We start from the raw sequence: 14,130 nt of genomic DNA, 5'->3' as shown, positions 1-14,130 counted from the left end.
TCATTGATTATCCACTATGTCATGTTAATTGTATTATATGTTATCTAATAAACCCGTCACGTTCCATTACCAATTAATTTAAGTTTATTAAAGATCCACAATGTTTGATTATTATATTATCAATAATTGAAGCTTCGCATTAATCAATCCTATTTAAAAATGCTACCGACTGAGAAAAATAGTCCAAAAGAATCCGAAGAAGAAGAAGATGATGAAGAGTTGCAATGGAGAAACAAATCCCAACGGCTACGACCGCCAAACAGAGCTCAAAGCTTTCGACGAAACCAAACTGGGAGTCAAGGGTTTAGTCGATTCAGGCCTTACCAAAATCCCCAAAATCTTCATCCACGATGATCCGACGTCGCCCATCGAATCCCCGGCGGCGGCGATGGCTGCAGCGTCTGAATCCGACAACTCCAATTTAGGGATCCCAATTATAGATCTGGAATCGACGGCCCAAAACCCCCAATCGCGAGGGAAGACAATCGATCAGATCCGAGCCGCTTGCGAAAATTGGGGGTTCTTTCAAATCATCAACCACGGGATTCCGTCGAGCGTGACGGCGGAGATGATCAACGGAACGCGGCGGTTTCACGAGGAAGACGACGAGATCAAGAGGAAACTGTACTCGCGCGATTTCGTGGCCAGAAAGGTACTTTTCAACACGAATTTCGATTTGTACAGAGGGGTTTCGACGAACTGGAGGGATACGCTGAGCTGCGTGGTGGCCCCTCGTGGGGCAGAGCCGGAGGACATACCCTTGGCTTGTAGGGAAATCACGGCGGAGTATTCGAAAAGGGTGTTGTAATTGGGGCAGTTTCTGATGGAATTGGCGTCGGAGGCTTTGGGGTGGGGCCGAATCGGCTGAGAGAGATGGGCTGTGGGGACGGAATGGTGATGTTCAGCCATTACTATCCGCCGTGTCCGGAGCCGGAGCTCACTTGGGGAACCACCGATCATTCCGACAGCAGTTTTTTGACGGTGCTGCTGCAGGACCAGATCGGCGGCCTCCAGGTCCGCCGTGGGGATCGGTGGGTCGATGTTTCTCCGGTTGATGGTGCTCTTGTTGTCAACGTTGGCGATTTCTTGCAGGTAAGCCTCAATTTCATTTTCACCCTTACAACATTTCGAAGTATTCGAGTCAAAATCCTTTGGATCTTAACCCTCGATTTATTCATTAATATTAATAAATAATGAATAATTAAAGTAAAATTAATATAATAATTATTCTAATATCTAAAAATAATAATTTCTGTATAAAAAAAATATGTTCATATTAATTAATATTAATTTACAATATTATATAATAAAATCCTATCAACTAAATTGAACTCTAAATAGAGAAGAAATTATAAAAGTATAAAAAAATTAATTAAAAATTGTACGAGTCTAATTAATAGATAAGAGAGAAAGATTAAAAATTGTAAATTAATTATAATAATATGTGGAAACCACGGAATAAGGAATATGAATGAGATTGATTGGTGGTAGGAGTGTAATGAATACACGATTTAAGTAATGAGGTTACAAAATTTGAGATGGTACTACTATTTGATTTCATTCTTCGTAAACACGAATGAAAGTTTTCATTACAATTTCTTGATTACGATTTGTGGGTAAGTGAACGGTGCATTAAATCTAAGACCTAATTTAAAATTGTTGTTTGGAACTATAATGATTTGAAATGAAAAAAAAAATTAATTTAGGCTTTTTATATAAATTTTCTTAATTACCTATTAAATTATGATAAAGTTGAATAAGTAATTTATTTTGAAATTCTATGAAATCCATAAAATTGAACCAAACCATTTTGATTCAAAAAAATCTTTTACCGATTTGAATTTTTATCTAAAATTATGAGGCATCGAACAATCAAATTCATTTCAAATCACTTAAAATTCTAAAGTACCAAATTGTGCTTTTCAATTTTTTTTCTAGCGAAGAAATATGAGTTTAGAGATGTCGAAATTGTAAGTTACCAATTGCAAGTATTTATTTGAGCTTAAAAAAAATATGCCAAAGTCAACCTAAGCTTTAAGTCTTTAAGGCACCATCTCAAAAAAAAAAAAAAAAAAGTCTTTAAGGCACCTATCGGTGGTGAGTTAAAATTTTTACCCTACATGTTAATGCTCACACGTAAAGTAATTAAGGTTAAGTGGAAGGTTTATTTTCACCAAATTAAAATATAAAGTATTTTATCTCAATTAATAGGGTGAATTTTGACGTTATATAACTAATTTGATAATTAATTTTAACGTTACAAAAACTTAAGGAGAAAATAGTTCAACATATAAAAGAAGAAATTAAAACTATTAAAGCATCCAGAACAAAATTGAAATACCAAAAGATTTAGTTTTGGCTAGTTGAAGTGATGCTATTTGGTATTCTTTTTTCAGCTGATTTCCAATGACAGGTTCAAAAGTGTGAATCACAGAGTTATGGCAAAGAAAATAGGGCCAAGAATTTCAGTGGCATGTTTTTTCAGGTGCAATCTCCCGCCGGAGAATGGTAGAGTTTATGGACCAATTAAAGAGTTAATTTCAGACCAAAATCCTGCCATTTATAGAGAAACCACCATTAAAGACTACGTGGCTCACTATTATGAACAAGGTCTTAATGGGATCTCTGGACTCGAACATTTCAAACTTTGGACATGTCTTTAAATTTCAATAATGTATAATGTATTTTGATTCGAGGAACATGGTATTATAATATCCCCTTAATAATCTATCTTTCTAGTTTCTGTGCACTTTTTATTTTTATGGGGCTTTTCAGCTATGGTAGATATGACCTAAACAATAACAAATCTATCAATCACATGATAAAATATATTTTTTTTACGAGACTTTTACGTATCATAATCTAATTAGATTTTTTTTAGTACAACATGTTAGGGAGGTGATTCGAACTCACAACCTTGTAGTTGGAAGTATATGTCAATTACCATTTAGCGATGCTAGCTTTGACTCATAATCCAATTAGATTAATTTATGACAAATGATTTAATTATTTCATTTTTTAGGACAACGATGTGGAGAAAAATGGTTTTATTTGATATACCAATTTTATGTCTTTTAATTTAATTCAGAGACATGTGTCAATTTGTAATTGGTTCAAAAAGTAATTTAAAAAAGCCATGGTGTTCATATTTGGTTGTTAAGTACCTCTCCAATGACCGATCACAGGAATACCTGTTACAGTACCTATCAGCCAAAAAGGAATCCCCTTCGTGTTAGCTCTTTGATCCGGATACTATTACCTAGGATTGCCAAAAGGGCGTTTGAGAAAGTGAAGAAATATCTAATTTCGTAAAATAATAATTTATCATTCAACACCTGCTTTAAATTTTTTTATTCAAATTAAAATTTTTTAATTATTACTTAAAGAACTATTTATTTATAAAATCCTTTTATTTAAATTACTTTTTTTTTTTAACACAAGACTTATAGGAGGTAAAAGTATGGTCACCGACGGACAAAAGAGAGATTTTTTAATGGCCTCACGTTTCAGCTATATCCTAATTCCCTAATAGAAAAATAAAAATCCAATAAGCTCAATTATACACCTCAGAGTTGGAATCAAATGGCCGCCATTGGAACCGGAACCGAGTCACTCAGCTCCAGAAGAGCCGAGTTGGAATCGTTCGACAACTCGAAAGCCGGCGCTAAGGGGCTGTCGGATGCCGGAATCACCAAAATCCCTCCCATATTTCACTGCCAGAAACAGGATCTCAACGCCGCCGCCGAGTCGGAGCTGAGTATTCCGATCATCGACCTCCACGGCGGCGAAGAGGTGGTGATGGATCAGATCGGAAGTGCCTGCCGGAAATGGGGATTCTTCCAGGTGGTGAACCACGGGATTCCGGTGGAAGTTTTGGACGGAATGATTGACGGAATCCGTGGGTTTCACGAACAAGATTTGGAGTGGAAGAAACAATTTTACAGCCGGGATCGTGGTAAGAAAGTGGCCTATTTTTCAAATTTCGATCTGTTCCAATCAAAAGCAGCTAATTGGAAAGACACTCTTTCTTTGTCCATGGCTCCAATCCATCCCGATCCTCATGAGATACCTGAAATTTGTAGGTAAATCTTACAAACGCTTATCAATTTGGTCGTAAATGTTGTTTTTCTCTGCTCTCTTTAACCTCCCAATTTGGTCTGGTTTATCCATTTTTATTCTGAACTCCCAATTTCATTGGATTTCATTTAAGTTTAGAGAACTACGACAAATTTTAGCTTAAATGTGAAAAACGTGTTTGCAATTTTTGTTATATGATATGTTATTTAAAAATAAAATATATGTCGACGTGAGCTAAATTGAACGAGATATATATTTAAGATCAAAAGATTGGAAGTTTGAATCGGTACTTTCAAAAGTTGCTGCACATAAAAAAATAAATATCTATTTTGAATTTATGTCAACCTGAGTATAGCTGAACTAAATAAGATATATATCTGCGATGAAAAGATTAAAAGTTCGAATCAATTTCTATTTTCACCTGTTGTTGGAAAAAAAGTTATGGTATTTATGAGAAGAATGAGCTAAGAGTTTGTCTTTTTACTTTTTTTTTTTTAATTTGTGAATTTTGATTGAGTTATTTAATTATTGATTTTGTACATCAATTAATAATATTGTGCCAAACTTCGTTGAAATTAACAGAAATTAAATAAATAGTAAACATTGCCACATTTATATAAGTCTAAGTTTAGTGTCCTAAGTGGATGAAATTAAAAGTTTATGGGAAAAATTAATACAACCTATCAAGATTATGAGTAAAATGATTCTCTCTTTTTTTTTAATGAGGTATTTATAAGAAGACCTTGAACTTTTAATAAATTTTTAGACTTTAATTTTGTGTAGGGTTGACAATCTTACTTAAGGAATAGAACTCAGACCCTATCCCATGATCTTTAAATAGTAGTAGTTTTGAGTGACTGAGAAAATGCTGATGTGGAATGGCATTATTGGCAGAGAAATAGTGATTGAATACACAAAGGAAGTAAAGAAACTAGGGTGGATTCTGTTGGAGCTGATATCCAAGGCTCTTGGGCTCGAAGGTAGCCATTTGAAGGACATTGGGTGCGCCGATGGGGTCCTAATGTTGAGCCATTACTACCCACCCTGCCCTGAACCACACCTCACCATCGGCACCGCCAACCACACCGACGTTGCCTTCATCACCATACTTTTACAGGACCAAATTGGTGGCCTCCAAGTCTTGCACCACAATCGCTGGCTCCATGTTCCTCCCCTCCATGGAGCTCTTGTGATCAACCTTGGTGATTTCCTTCAGGAAAGTGCCGCCCAATTCATCTTTAAAAAAGTCTTAATACATCTCTCGAGATTTCAGTCAATTTCTATCGAGTAGATCCCTAGCTATCGTTAGTTAGGTCAACTTAACGCTTACACCTCTAAATGGATGAACCTGCTCGTAATCAACTATATTGCGTCTTAGTTAAGTAGACAAGACTTAATCTATTCGACAAAAATATTTTTTTTTTAGTACATGAACTGCATAGAAGCAATCTATAAGGTTATGAGACGATGGAACTTGAAATTTGACTTAATTTTTAATATTGTGATGGAGGAAAATAGTGAATATATGTGTTTTGCTGTTTCTAGCAGATTGTATCCAACGATGCAATGGTGAGTGTGAGCCACAGGGTGGCGGCGAAAAAGATAGGGCCAAGGGTTTCAGTAGCAAGTCAGTTTCGACCCTACGTAGGAGAGGACGTGGGAAACTCGAAAGTATATGAACCGATTAAAGAGTTGTTATCGGAAGACAACCCTCCAAAATACAAACAGGTTGATCCCAAAGAATATATTAAGCTACACGCTTCAAAAGGATTTGATGGGAGTTCAAAATTAGAGTTGTTTAAGCTGTAGAACAATGTTTCTGCAACTCAGATGCATTGTTTCGGGAGAAATAATTGTGCACTAAGTTTTTCTTTTCTTTTTTGAATATATGTATTGAAAAAATAATTATGGACAAGTTGTTTGAGATATAAAGAGAAATGCAACTTTAAGGACATTTTTTTTTTGGATTAGATGAAACATTAGCTAATTAGCTAAATGACATCCACAAATTATATATATTCTAAATCAACGACTAAAAAGTTGTTTAATTGTCTACCACATTAAGTTAATTTAGTTACAATTTAAATGTTAAATATAGAACAATTGTAAATATGGTAAAAACGTTTAGTAAAATTACTAAAATAGCAACTATATTTAATTTTAAAATGACATTACTCAAATACGATAATATATCTGTAGTATATCTTATTAGTGATATATGTATGTGCTATACCTATGATATAAGTATCATAAGTATCCCATTTGATATATTAATGATATGAGTGTTTGTGCAACATATATGCGATATACATATGATATAATATTGATATTAGTGTTTGATATATTAGTTATATGAATATGATAAACTATTGATACAAGTGAAAATTTGTACAATTTTAGAAACAGGGGATATATTTTCTGCCCGCTAGAATTTCCCTTAAATATATTCAATGATACCTAATATTCGAGGTTTTATCAAATTGAGAATTTATCTTCAATATATTGAAATTTTTTAATAAATTAAAGATAAAATTGAAAATGGACAAAAAGAATAGCGGTGGTCTTGTATATTTAGAAAAATCTTAAAATGCCATCATTACATAACAATTTATTCTTACATTGTGAAGAAAATAACAGGATATTGTAAGACGAACCACGAAGATTAATTGTCGAATTGTACGATTAACAACAGACAAGAAAATTTGTGATCCTAATTTCCCAAAGACTTTCTTGATTGATTTCTACTGTTTAATCGAAGACTTCCGATATAAATTCCATTTGAAATCGCCTCTCTTGATTTCAACTACCAATCAACAATCATGTCCTCAAATGGCCGCCATGGGAACCGAGTCACTCAACTCCAGAAGGGCCGAGTTGGAATCGTTCGACAACTCGAAAGCCGGCGTGAAGGGGCTGTTGGACGCCGGAATTACAAAAGTCCCTCCTATATTTCACTGCGGAAAACAGGATGTAAGCACCGCCGCCGAGTCGGAGTTGAGTATTCCGATCATCGACCTCCACGGCGGCGAAGAGGTGGTGGTGGATTAGATCGGAGGTGCCTGCCGGAAATGGGGATTCTTCCAGGTGGTGAACCACGGGATTCCGGTGGAAGTTCTGGACCTAATGATCCATGGAATCCGAGGGTTTCATGAACAAGATTTTGAGGTGAAGAAACAATTCTACAGCCGCGATAGAGGTAAGAAAGTGAACCATTTTTCCAATTTCGATCTGTTCCAATCCAGAGCAGCCAACTGGAGGGACACCATTTCTTTTTCTCTGGCTCCTCATCCGCCCCATCCCCAAGAGATTCCTGAAATTTGCAGGTAAAAAGTTAGTAACTTTGAGCTCAATTTGATGCACTTCTTAAAAATTCCACATGGGTTTTCTGTTTAAAACAAAACCCACATAGAAAATGATCATAATTTGGAATGCAGTGACATTATTGGCAGAGAAATAGTGGTTGAATACACAGAGGAAGTGAAGAAACTGGGGTTGACTCTGTTTGAGCTGATATCGAAGGCTCTTGGGCTGGACCCTAGCCATTTGAAGGACATGGGTTGCGCCGATGGGCTCCTAATGTTCGGCCATTACTACCCAGCCTGCCCCGAACCAGACTTGACCATGGGCACCAACAACCACACCGATGTCGACTTCATCACCATACTTTTACAGGACCAAATCGGTGGCCTCCTAGTCTTGCACGACCATCGCTGGTTCAATGTCCCTCCTCTGCATGGTGCTCTTGTAATCAACCTCGGGGATTTTCTTCAGGCAAGTGCCACCCAACGATTTGGGAATTGGTTCATATGGTCTGAAAAATTTAGTGTTGATGGATCCTTTGTTGTTGTGGCAGGTCATATCAAATGATGAAATGGTGAATGTGAGCCACAGGGTGACAGCAAACAAGGTCGGGCCAAGAATTTCAGTGGCGAGCCTGTTTCGACCATATGTAGGAGAGGACGTGGGTAACTCGAAAGTATGTGAACGAATTAAGGAGCTATTGTCGAAAGAAAGGCCTCCAATTTACAAACAAGTTCACGCTAAAGAATATCTTAAGATCCATTTTTCCAAGGGACTTGATGGGAGTTCTAAATTGGAATTATTTAAGCTCTAAAACAATGTTTTTAGTCTCTACCCCAAATGGTTCCATTTCTCATAGTTTGATACTTATCGGGTGGATGATCGAACTCTTGACTTTAAAAATGACAATAAGTATCTTTTCTACTCAATTATATTTAGATTCGTCTTTTCATATGAATGTTAGATGAAGGGTTGGAGAAATAATTGAACGTTTGTAGTTGTGTGGTATAACAATCCATAAAGCAAAAATTCTCCACTCTACAATAAAAACAAATGAGAAATGCACACCGAACAAGACAAAAGCTCATGCGCAATCTATAAAACAAAAATTCTCCACTCTGTAGTAAAAACAAATGAGAAATACACACAGGATAAGACAAAAGTTCATGGATGGGTATGAGAAAGCGACCTTATTTTCTATCCAAGTTTGTAAGGTTGAATTTAACTATATTGAATGTTTTTTTTAGGTTTGAAGGCGTAGAATTAATGTCAATAATTTTTATTATCTCAACGTTCCACCATGTGTAAAACTAGATATTGAATTATGGTTAGATTTGCATAACCATATAATTAAAAACTAGTTTTTGAAATGGAAAGTAATAGTAAAATTAAACATCAAATTAATTCCTCAACACATACTAAATGAATCAAAAGTCCGCTAGACAAAAAGAGTAAAAAAATCACTAAAAACTAAAAAGTAAGAAAGCTCCTCTTCAGTCTTCACCCGCAAGTTGTCTTCTTTTGCAATCCAATTGGATCTTCCACTACCAAAATCCAGGGGATATGGTGGGCCAATCAACGCGTGCCGCTGAAGAAGGCCATTTAGATTCAGGGATTGTCACTTAACCTTCTTTTTTCTTCATTTGTTCTCCCCTTTCTGACTCCTCAGAGATCAATGGCACCAAGGTTTGGTAATCCCTTCATTACCCTCACACCAGAATCCACCAACACCCACATTACTCTGTTTTTTTTTTTTCTGTCGATTAAAGATTTGTCGCCTCGCATTCTGCTGATCCGTTTAAAATTTTTTATGATTGGGTTTCTGGGTTTTGATTGGGCGAATGTTTTGTGAAAAGGGTAGGGATTAATTGACGGTACTCTGTGGATTGTGGATGGAGAATTGGAGGAGAAGAAAATGGGTTTCTTGTTGCATCGAGAATCTCTGATTGTGTTTCGATTTTGGGGGAAAATATGTTGGATTTTGCTGGGACGCCTGGGACATTGACTGGGTTTGTGTTGAGGATTCTGCAATGTGTTCTTGCTGTTGGGTCTGTCGCTTCTATGGCCACTGCTTCTGGCTTCTATAACTTCACAGCTTTCTGGTATATTTTCTTTCTCCCTTATCTTCGTTGTGATTGAGATCGAATATTCTTCATCAGTTTTTGTTTAACTTTTCAATGGAGAATAAGGCTTTTAAGGCTGGAGAGTCTTGATGGAATTTGAGATTGTTGGAATGATGTTGCGCAAACTAATACAATGTGTGATCCTAGCCTTATAGTAGTTGTTGTGGCTTCTGACTGCTGCCTTGCAAGTTATAAAGCCATGTAATTTCATAGAGGACTCCATTTGAGCTCTCTAATTTGATGAAACCCTTAAGGAGATTCGGTGGGGGTGGGGGTGTCTCCTGTTATTGGGGTTTTTCTAGTCTAGCTCTTTCCAAGATCTGTTTTTGTAGAGCCTCTTGCATTCTCGAGTTTAACATTTACTGTATCTGTTATTCTTCATTCATTCAATTTGAGATGGTAACATTTTGTAACAAGTTTAACTTGGTTTCTTGTTAAAGAAATTGTTAGGTAAACCACTTGAGTTGGCCTAGTGGTCAATTGGGCGAAAAAGTGAAGAGACTAGTTTCTTTGGCTGTAACATGTTGTAAGGTCAAATGGTTGTCCCTTGAGATTAGTGGAAGTGCGGATAAGCTAGCCTAAATCGTGAAGAAGAAAATAAAAGCTTATGTTTTATACTACTTGAGAAAGGAATGAAAATGATTATAGAAGAAAATTTGTTTCAACTTCCTATACTGTCATAGCTTATTCCTTTCTCCAGTTCCTTGGTGTTACCACACTCCTGATACCATACGACCCCGTGCTCGTCCAGCACGTCCGAGATGAAAAGTCCCTGCCCTCATCATACACTCTGTGCCTTTGCTGTATTTTTCTCTCTAAGTATTACTCTTGGTTCCTTGATTGGATTTTATCATCACTCATTGAATATAACAAAATCTTTATCATATGGTAAAGTTATCAAATCTGATTAGATATACGCCACAGATTTAAGCATATGGATGATGTTTTGCGGTCACATTTTCTTCTCCCCCAAACGAACTCATAGTTTGTGATTCGCTTACGATTTTCAGCTACGTGATCGCATCGATGGGTCTGCAAGTGACATGGAGTTTTATGCTGGCACTGTTAGATGCATATGCATTGGCAAGAAAGAAGGTGCTCCATAATCCTATTTTGGTCAGCCTCTTTGTAGTTGGGGATTGGGTGAGAACCTACAAAAGTTTTTAATTCTCTATGATTGTGTCTTGTGATTATGACTTAATGAGTAAGAGTTCTACCATTTCTGGTATTTGTTGGTTTGCAGGTGACAGCAACATTGTCTCTCGCTGCAGCTTCCGCCTCCGGTGGGGTAGCGGTATTGTTCTTCAGCGACTTGGGACGTTGTAGTTTCGGAGACGAATGCCGAAAGTTCCAAATCTCTGTTGTTTTAGCCTTCTTAAGCTGGATAACCATAGCCATTTCAGCTCTGATTATGCTCTGGATATTGGCTGCAGGTTGAAAACATACTCATACCGCGAAATTAAGTAAAACTCTGTTCATTTTTTTCTACAAAGAAAGGAATCAAGATTGATAGAATGATACCAAAGAGCAAAATTAAGTGTTTCTTTTCTTTTTCACAATCGGCTATTGATGGGACTTCAGAGTCAAACTTTAGGGTGTTGGCCTTGTACAGATTCATTATAGAATCTTTTCCCTTCTATGGGCTTGTTTGGTTGGCCATTTAATGGAATATTTCAGCCATTCATTTGTTGGAATTGGAACCGCCAAGTGGCATCCATCGAGTGGAACGGTATTCTTCAGTAAAAGAATATGGTTTAAATGAGTTTAAATCTTTGCTTATCTAGTACTCTTTCTTTTTTTCAGGTAAGTTTAGAATTTGTTTGGTAAAGTTCCTCGATACTTGTTTCTCGTTTCTAATTATGGAGAAATCTAAACATTTAATAACTTTTAGGTTACATATTTCTCATGTTTAGAAATGTTCACACAGATGACAAAATCAAATTTCATGTTTCTTGTTCTCGTTTTCATATTTTTTTTCAAAATATCAATACAAATGTTGTTTTATCATTCTGGGTGTTGTTAAGCCCTATAGATCCAAATAGGTTTGAAGAACCAACCCAGTACACCCTTTAAAATTTATCTTAGAAAAATCCCAGATATTTACTAAACAGGCCTTGGGATTTGAATTAGGAAATCTCTAGAGAATGTAATAATTCTTGGCACAATGTACAAAATATGCTCAAAAAACAGAAGGAATATATTGCTGTTGTAAATGACTATCTGAATTTGGGAATTTGGGAGGAGTGATTGAAACAGAAACTGGAATTATTGAAGAAAAAGGAAAGGTATTTGCTGGCAGTGTTAGAATATAGCAAAACCAATAAGCTGGCACTGTAATCAATCATCTGCACATCCTTTTTTGTTTACTTGACAGTTTCAACAAGTTCTTCTATATGTAACACTCCCAGACCCCAGCCTAGTTAACTCTTATAAACCAACAGAGAGAGGAAAAGGGACGATTGCGGGGGATCAGCCGTTGCCATGGTGGTGAACGTATATTCGCTTGGAGAGATTTTCAATAGGTTGAAGCCACATATTCTCGTCAACCTGAACATAGCTCAACTGGTTAAAGTACGTATCTCCAACATAACTCTATGCTTCGCCGCACAGGCTTCCTTCAACCATGACATGAATCTTCACGTCCACATCACGTATCGACAAATCATTGTTGGTGTCATCGTGTTTCCATTCGCTTATTTCCTCGAAAGGTATGCTGATTATTCTTTTGTGTCTTTCTCATTAATATACATCTCTGTTTCTTATGAAAGTATGTTGGGTTTATGTAGAAATATGAGGCCGAGGATTACAGTGGCACTGTTCTTGGAGATTTTAGAATGGTCAAGTTAGGGCTGTTGGACTAAATATTGCTCTCTGTTGCATCATCTATACTGTAAGAAAACTGAAAGAAACCTTTGATATTATAAGCTTATGGTAAAAAAAAGTTGGGTTTAAATTTTGATGTTACAAATTTATATTCATGCAGGGAATAGCATGCTCAGCTCTGATAATATACATTCAACTGTGGTGCACAGAAGAAAAAGGACCTGTTTTTGTGACCATGTTCAACCCACTTTCAGCCATTTCTTGTTGCACTCTTAGCTTACTTTGTTTTTGGACAAAAACCTTCAAATTTGTGTCTAATAAATGTATAATTCATTAGATACTTTTTAAAATCTAAAGATCCATCCGATACTAAATTTAAAACTCAACAACTTATTAAACTATTTTTAAAGTTTAAGAACTTATTAAATATGATCTTGAAATTTTAACACAAATTTGTAATTTAGATTTAAGAGACATATGGTATATTGATATGGCATTTGTGTGTACAAGTTTTTGTAAATGTTCTATGTTGTGTAGCATTCTTGGCGGAGCCATAGTGATGGTGGGGCTGTATTTGCTGTTATGGGGCAAAGAAAATGACCAGCAGCTCCAAAATAAGCCATTATTGGAATCTGATTCCGTGCAAGAAATTTCTGACTAACTCGAGCCTAGTTCGATTGGTTAATTAAGGCATTTATTTCGGACTAAAAGATTGTGGCTTTGAATTTTCACTAGTAGTTAAAATTTAGTAAATAACCAACCTCAATATAGCTCAGCAGTAATTGACATGTACTCCTTGTTTTGTTTCGAATAGCTCAGAGGTAATTGATATGTTCCCCCGAATTGTCGTAGTTAAAAAAAAATAGTAAATAATGGTTATTTGTGTTCCCTATTCCCTCTTTTAGAGATGGTGTGGACGCTTGCATTTAGTTTCTCAAATCTGTTGCGTGGAGTTCGAAGCTCATATACGTCAATTGTTTGTTATTACACTTTTTTATTTTTGCAAACAACAAATATTATTGATTTCATCCATTTAAAAAATATATAAAAACTCTTTTTCTTTTAAATTTAACGTAAAATGATCTTAAACTTTTATATTTTATAAATTTATATTGATGTCCATATCGAAATCTGACGGGTCCACATGTACTTCAAAAGGGTAGTCGGACATGCTAACCTACAATAATAAATGTCCTTTTGACAATCAAATTAGTAAATAGGATGAAGCAACGAAATGGAGAGCACTTGTGTATGTTTTGTGACAGAGCCGACCATGATGGACACCTTGCGTGGAACTGGTGGGCCCCATCCACATACGGACTCTGGCAAGTCGTTAGGGAACATCCGTGACGCGTGGTGTTACCACCGTCGCTTGCCACCATGATCCTGCTGCAGGGTGCGTTGCGAGACTATCAGTATGTTCCTACTACTCGCCCCTTATGTTGGTCGTACGTCTATAGTAGGGTTGGTATCCACTGATCGTTGCTACGTGTAACTCTGTGCGTTCACATGTCTACGGCTCTATTCTCAACCTCGACATATAATTTTGGAGTTTTTATATTAATTTCTCTTTTAAATTTTATGTTTTAAAACTATAATTTTTATAAATAAATAAAAAAGTCACTTTAAGTTTTATTCTTTCCTTTTATATTTATATAGAAAATTTAGACATCTTCCTTGTCGAACAAATTTAATGGGTTAAATGATAATTTTGGTTTTTGAAATTTTAAAATTGTGTTTAATAGATTTCTAAGCTTTAAAAAATGTATAATTAGGACCTCGAACTTTTAATTATGAATATAGGTTC

At 36.0% G+C, this 14,130-nt stretch overlaps 2 protein-coding genes and 2 pseudogenes across 7 annotated transcripts; all 4 read left to right on the top strand.

The window, feature by feature from the left end:
• Positions 1 to 35: 35 nt before the first annotated feature.
• On the top strand, positions 36 to 2,749 carry LOC111009753 (1-aminocyclopropane-1-carboxylate oxidase homolog 1-like; annotated as a pseudogene). Its single transcript, XR_015792265.1, has 2 exons — positions 36 to 1,092; positions 2,397 to 2,749. The product of XR_015792265.1 is annotated as a 1-aminocyclopropane-1-carboxylate oxidase homolog 1-like (transcript).
• Positions 2,750 to 3,507: 758 nt separating this feature from the next.
• Positions 3,508 to 6,031, top strand: LOC111009755 (1-aminocyclopropane-1-carboxylate oxidase homolog 1). The gene is made up of 3 exons (XM_022282957.2): positions 3,508 to 4,082; positions 4,972 to 5,293; positions 5,626 to 6,031. The coding sequence occupies exons 1-3, from the start codon at positions 3,583 to 3,585 to the stop codon at positions 5,884 to 5,886; spliced, it is 1,083 nt and encodes a 360-aa protein (XP_022138649.1). The 5' UTR covers positions 3,508 to 3,582; the 3' UTR covers positions 5,887 to 6,031.
• A 605-nt stretch (positions 6,032 to 6,636) lies between these two features.
• LOC111009756 (1-aminocyclopropane-1-carboxylate oxidase homolog 1-like) lies at positions 6,637 to 8,306 on the top strand (annotated as a pseudogene). The gene is made up of 3 exons (XR_015792266.1): positions 6,637 to 7,400; positions 7,527 to 7,848; positions 7,931 to 8,306. The product of XR_015792266.1 is annotated as a 1-aminocyclopropane-1-carboxylate oxidase homolog 1-like (transcript).
• A 567-nt stretch (positions 8,307 to 8,873) lies between these two features.
• LOC111009600 (CASP-like protein 5B3) lies at positions 8,874 to 12,663 on the top strand. 4 transcript variants are annotated; one of them, XM_022282736.2, is made up of 6 exons: positions 8,874 to 9,063; positions 9,239 to 9,479; positions 10,511 to 10,643; positions 10,744 to 12,208; positions 12,287 to 12,390; positions 12,484 to 12,663. In XM_022282736.2, exons 2-4 carry the CDS (start codon positions 9,349 to 9,351, stop codon positions 10,936 to 10,938), a joined length of 459 nt encoding a protein of 152 aa, XP_022138428.1. In that variant the 5' UTR covers positions 8,874 to 9,063; positions 9,239 to 9,348; the 3' UTR covers positions 10,939 to 12,208; positions 12,287 to 12,390; positions 12,484 to 12,663. The 4 variants fall into 4 exon arrangements, with proteins under 4 accessions (XP_022138428.1, XP_022138425.1, XP_087982759.1 ...); XM_022282733.2 differs by having other exon boundaries at positions 9,234 to 9,479; XM_088126633.1 differs by having other exon boundaries at positions 8,874 to 9,068.
• Positions 12,664 to 14,130: the final 1,467 nt, after the last annotated feature.

Source organism: Momordica charantia (genome assembly GCF_013281855.1).
Source record: "Momordica charantia cultivar OHB3-1 chromosome 7 unlocalized genomic scaffold, Mcharantia_2.0 BLBB01000007.1, whole genome shotgun sequence".
Classification (NCBI taxonomy): domain Eukaryota; kingdom Viridiplantae; phylum Streptophyta; class Magnoliopsida; order Cucurbitales; family Cucurbitaceae; genus Momordica; species Momordica charantia.
The sequence above is the reverse complement of the archived record's forward strand: the minus strand, read 5'-3'. Positions and strand labels throughout refer to the sequence as shown.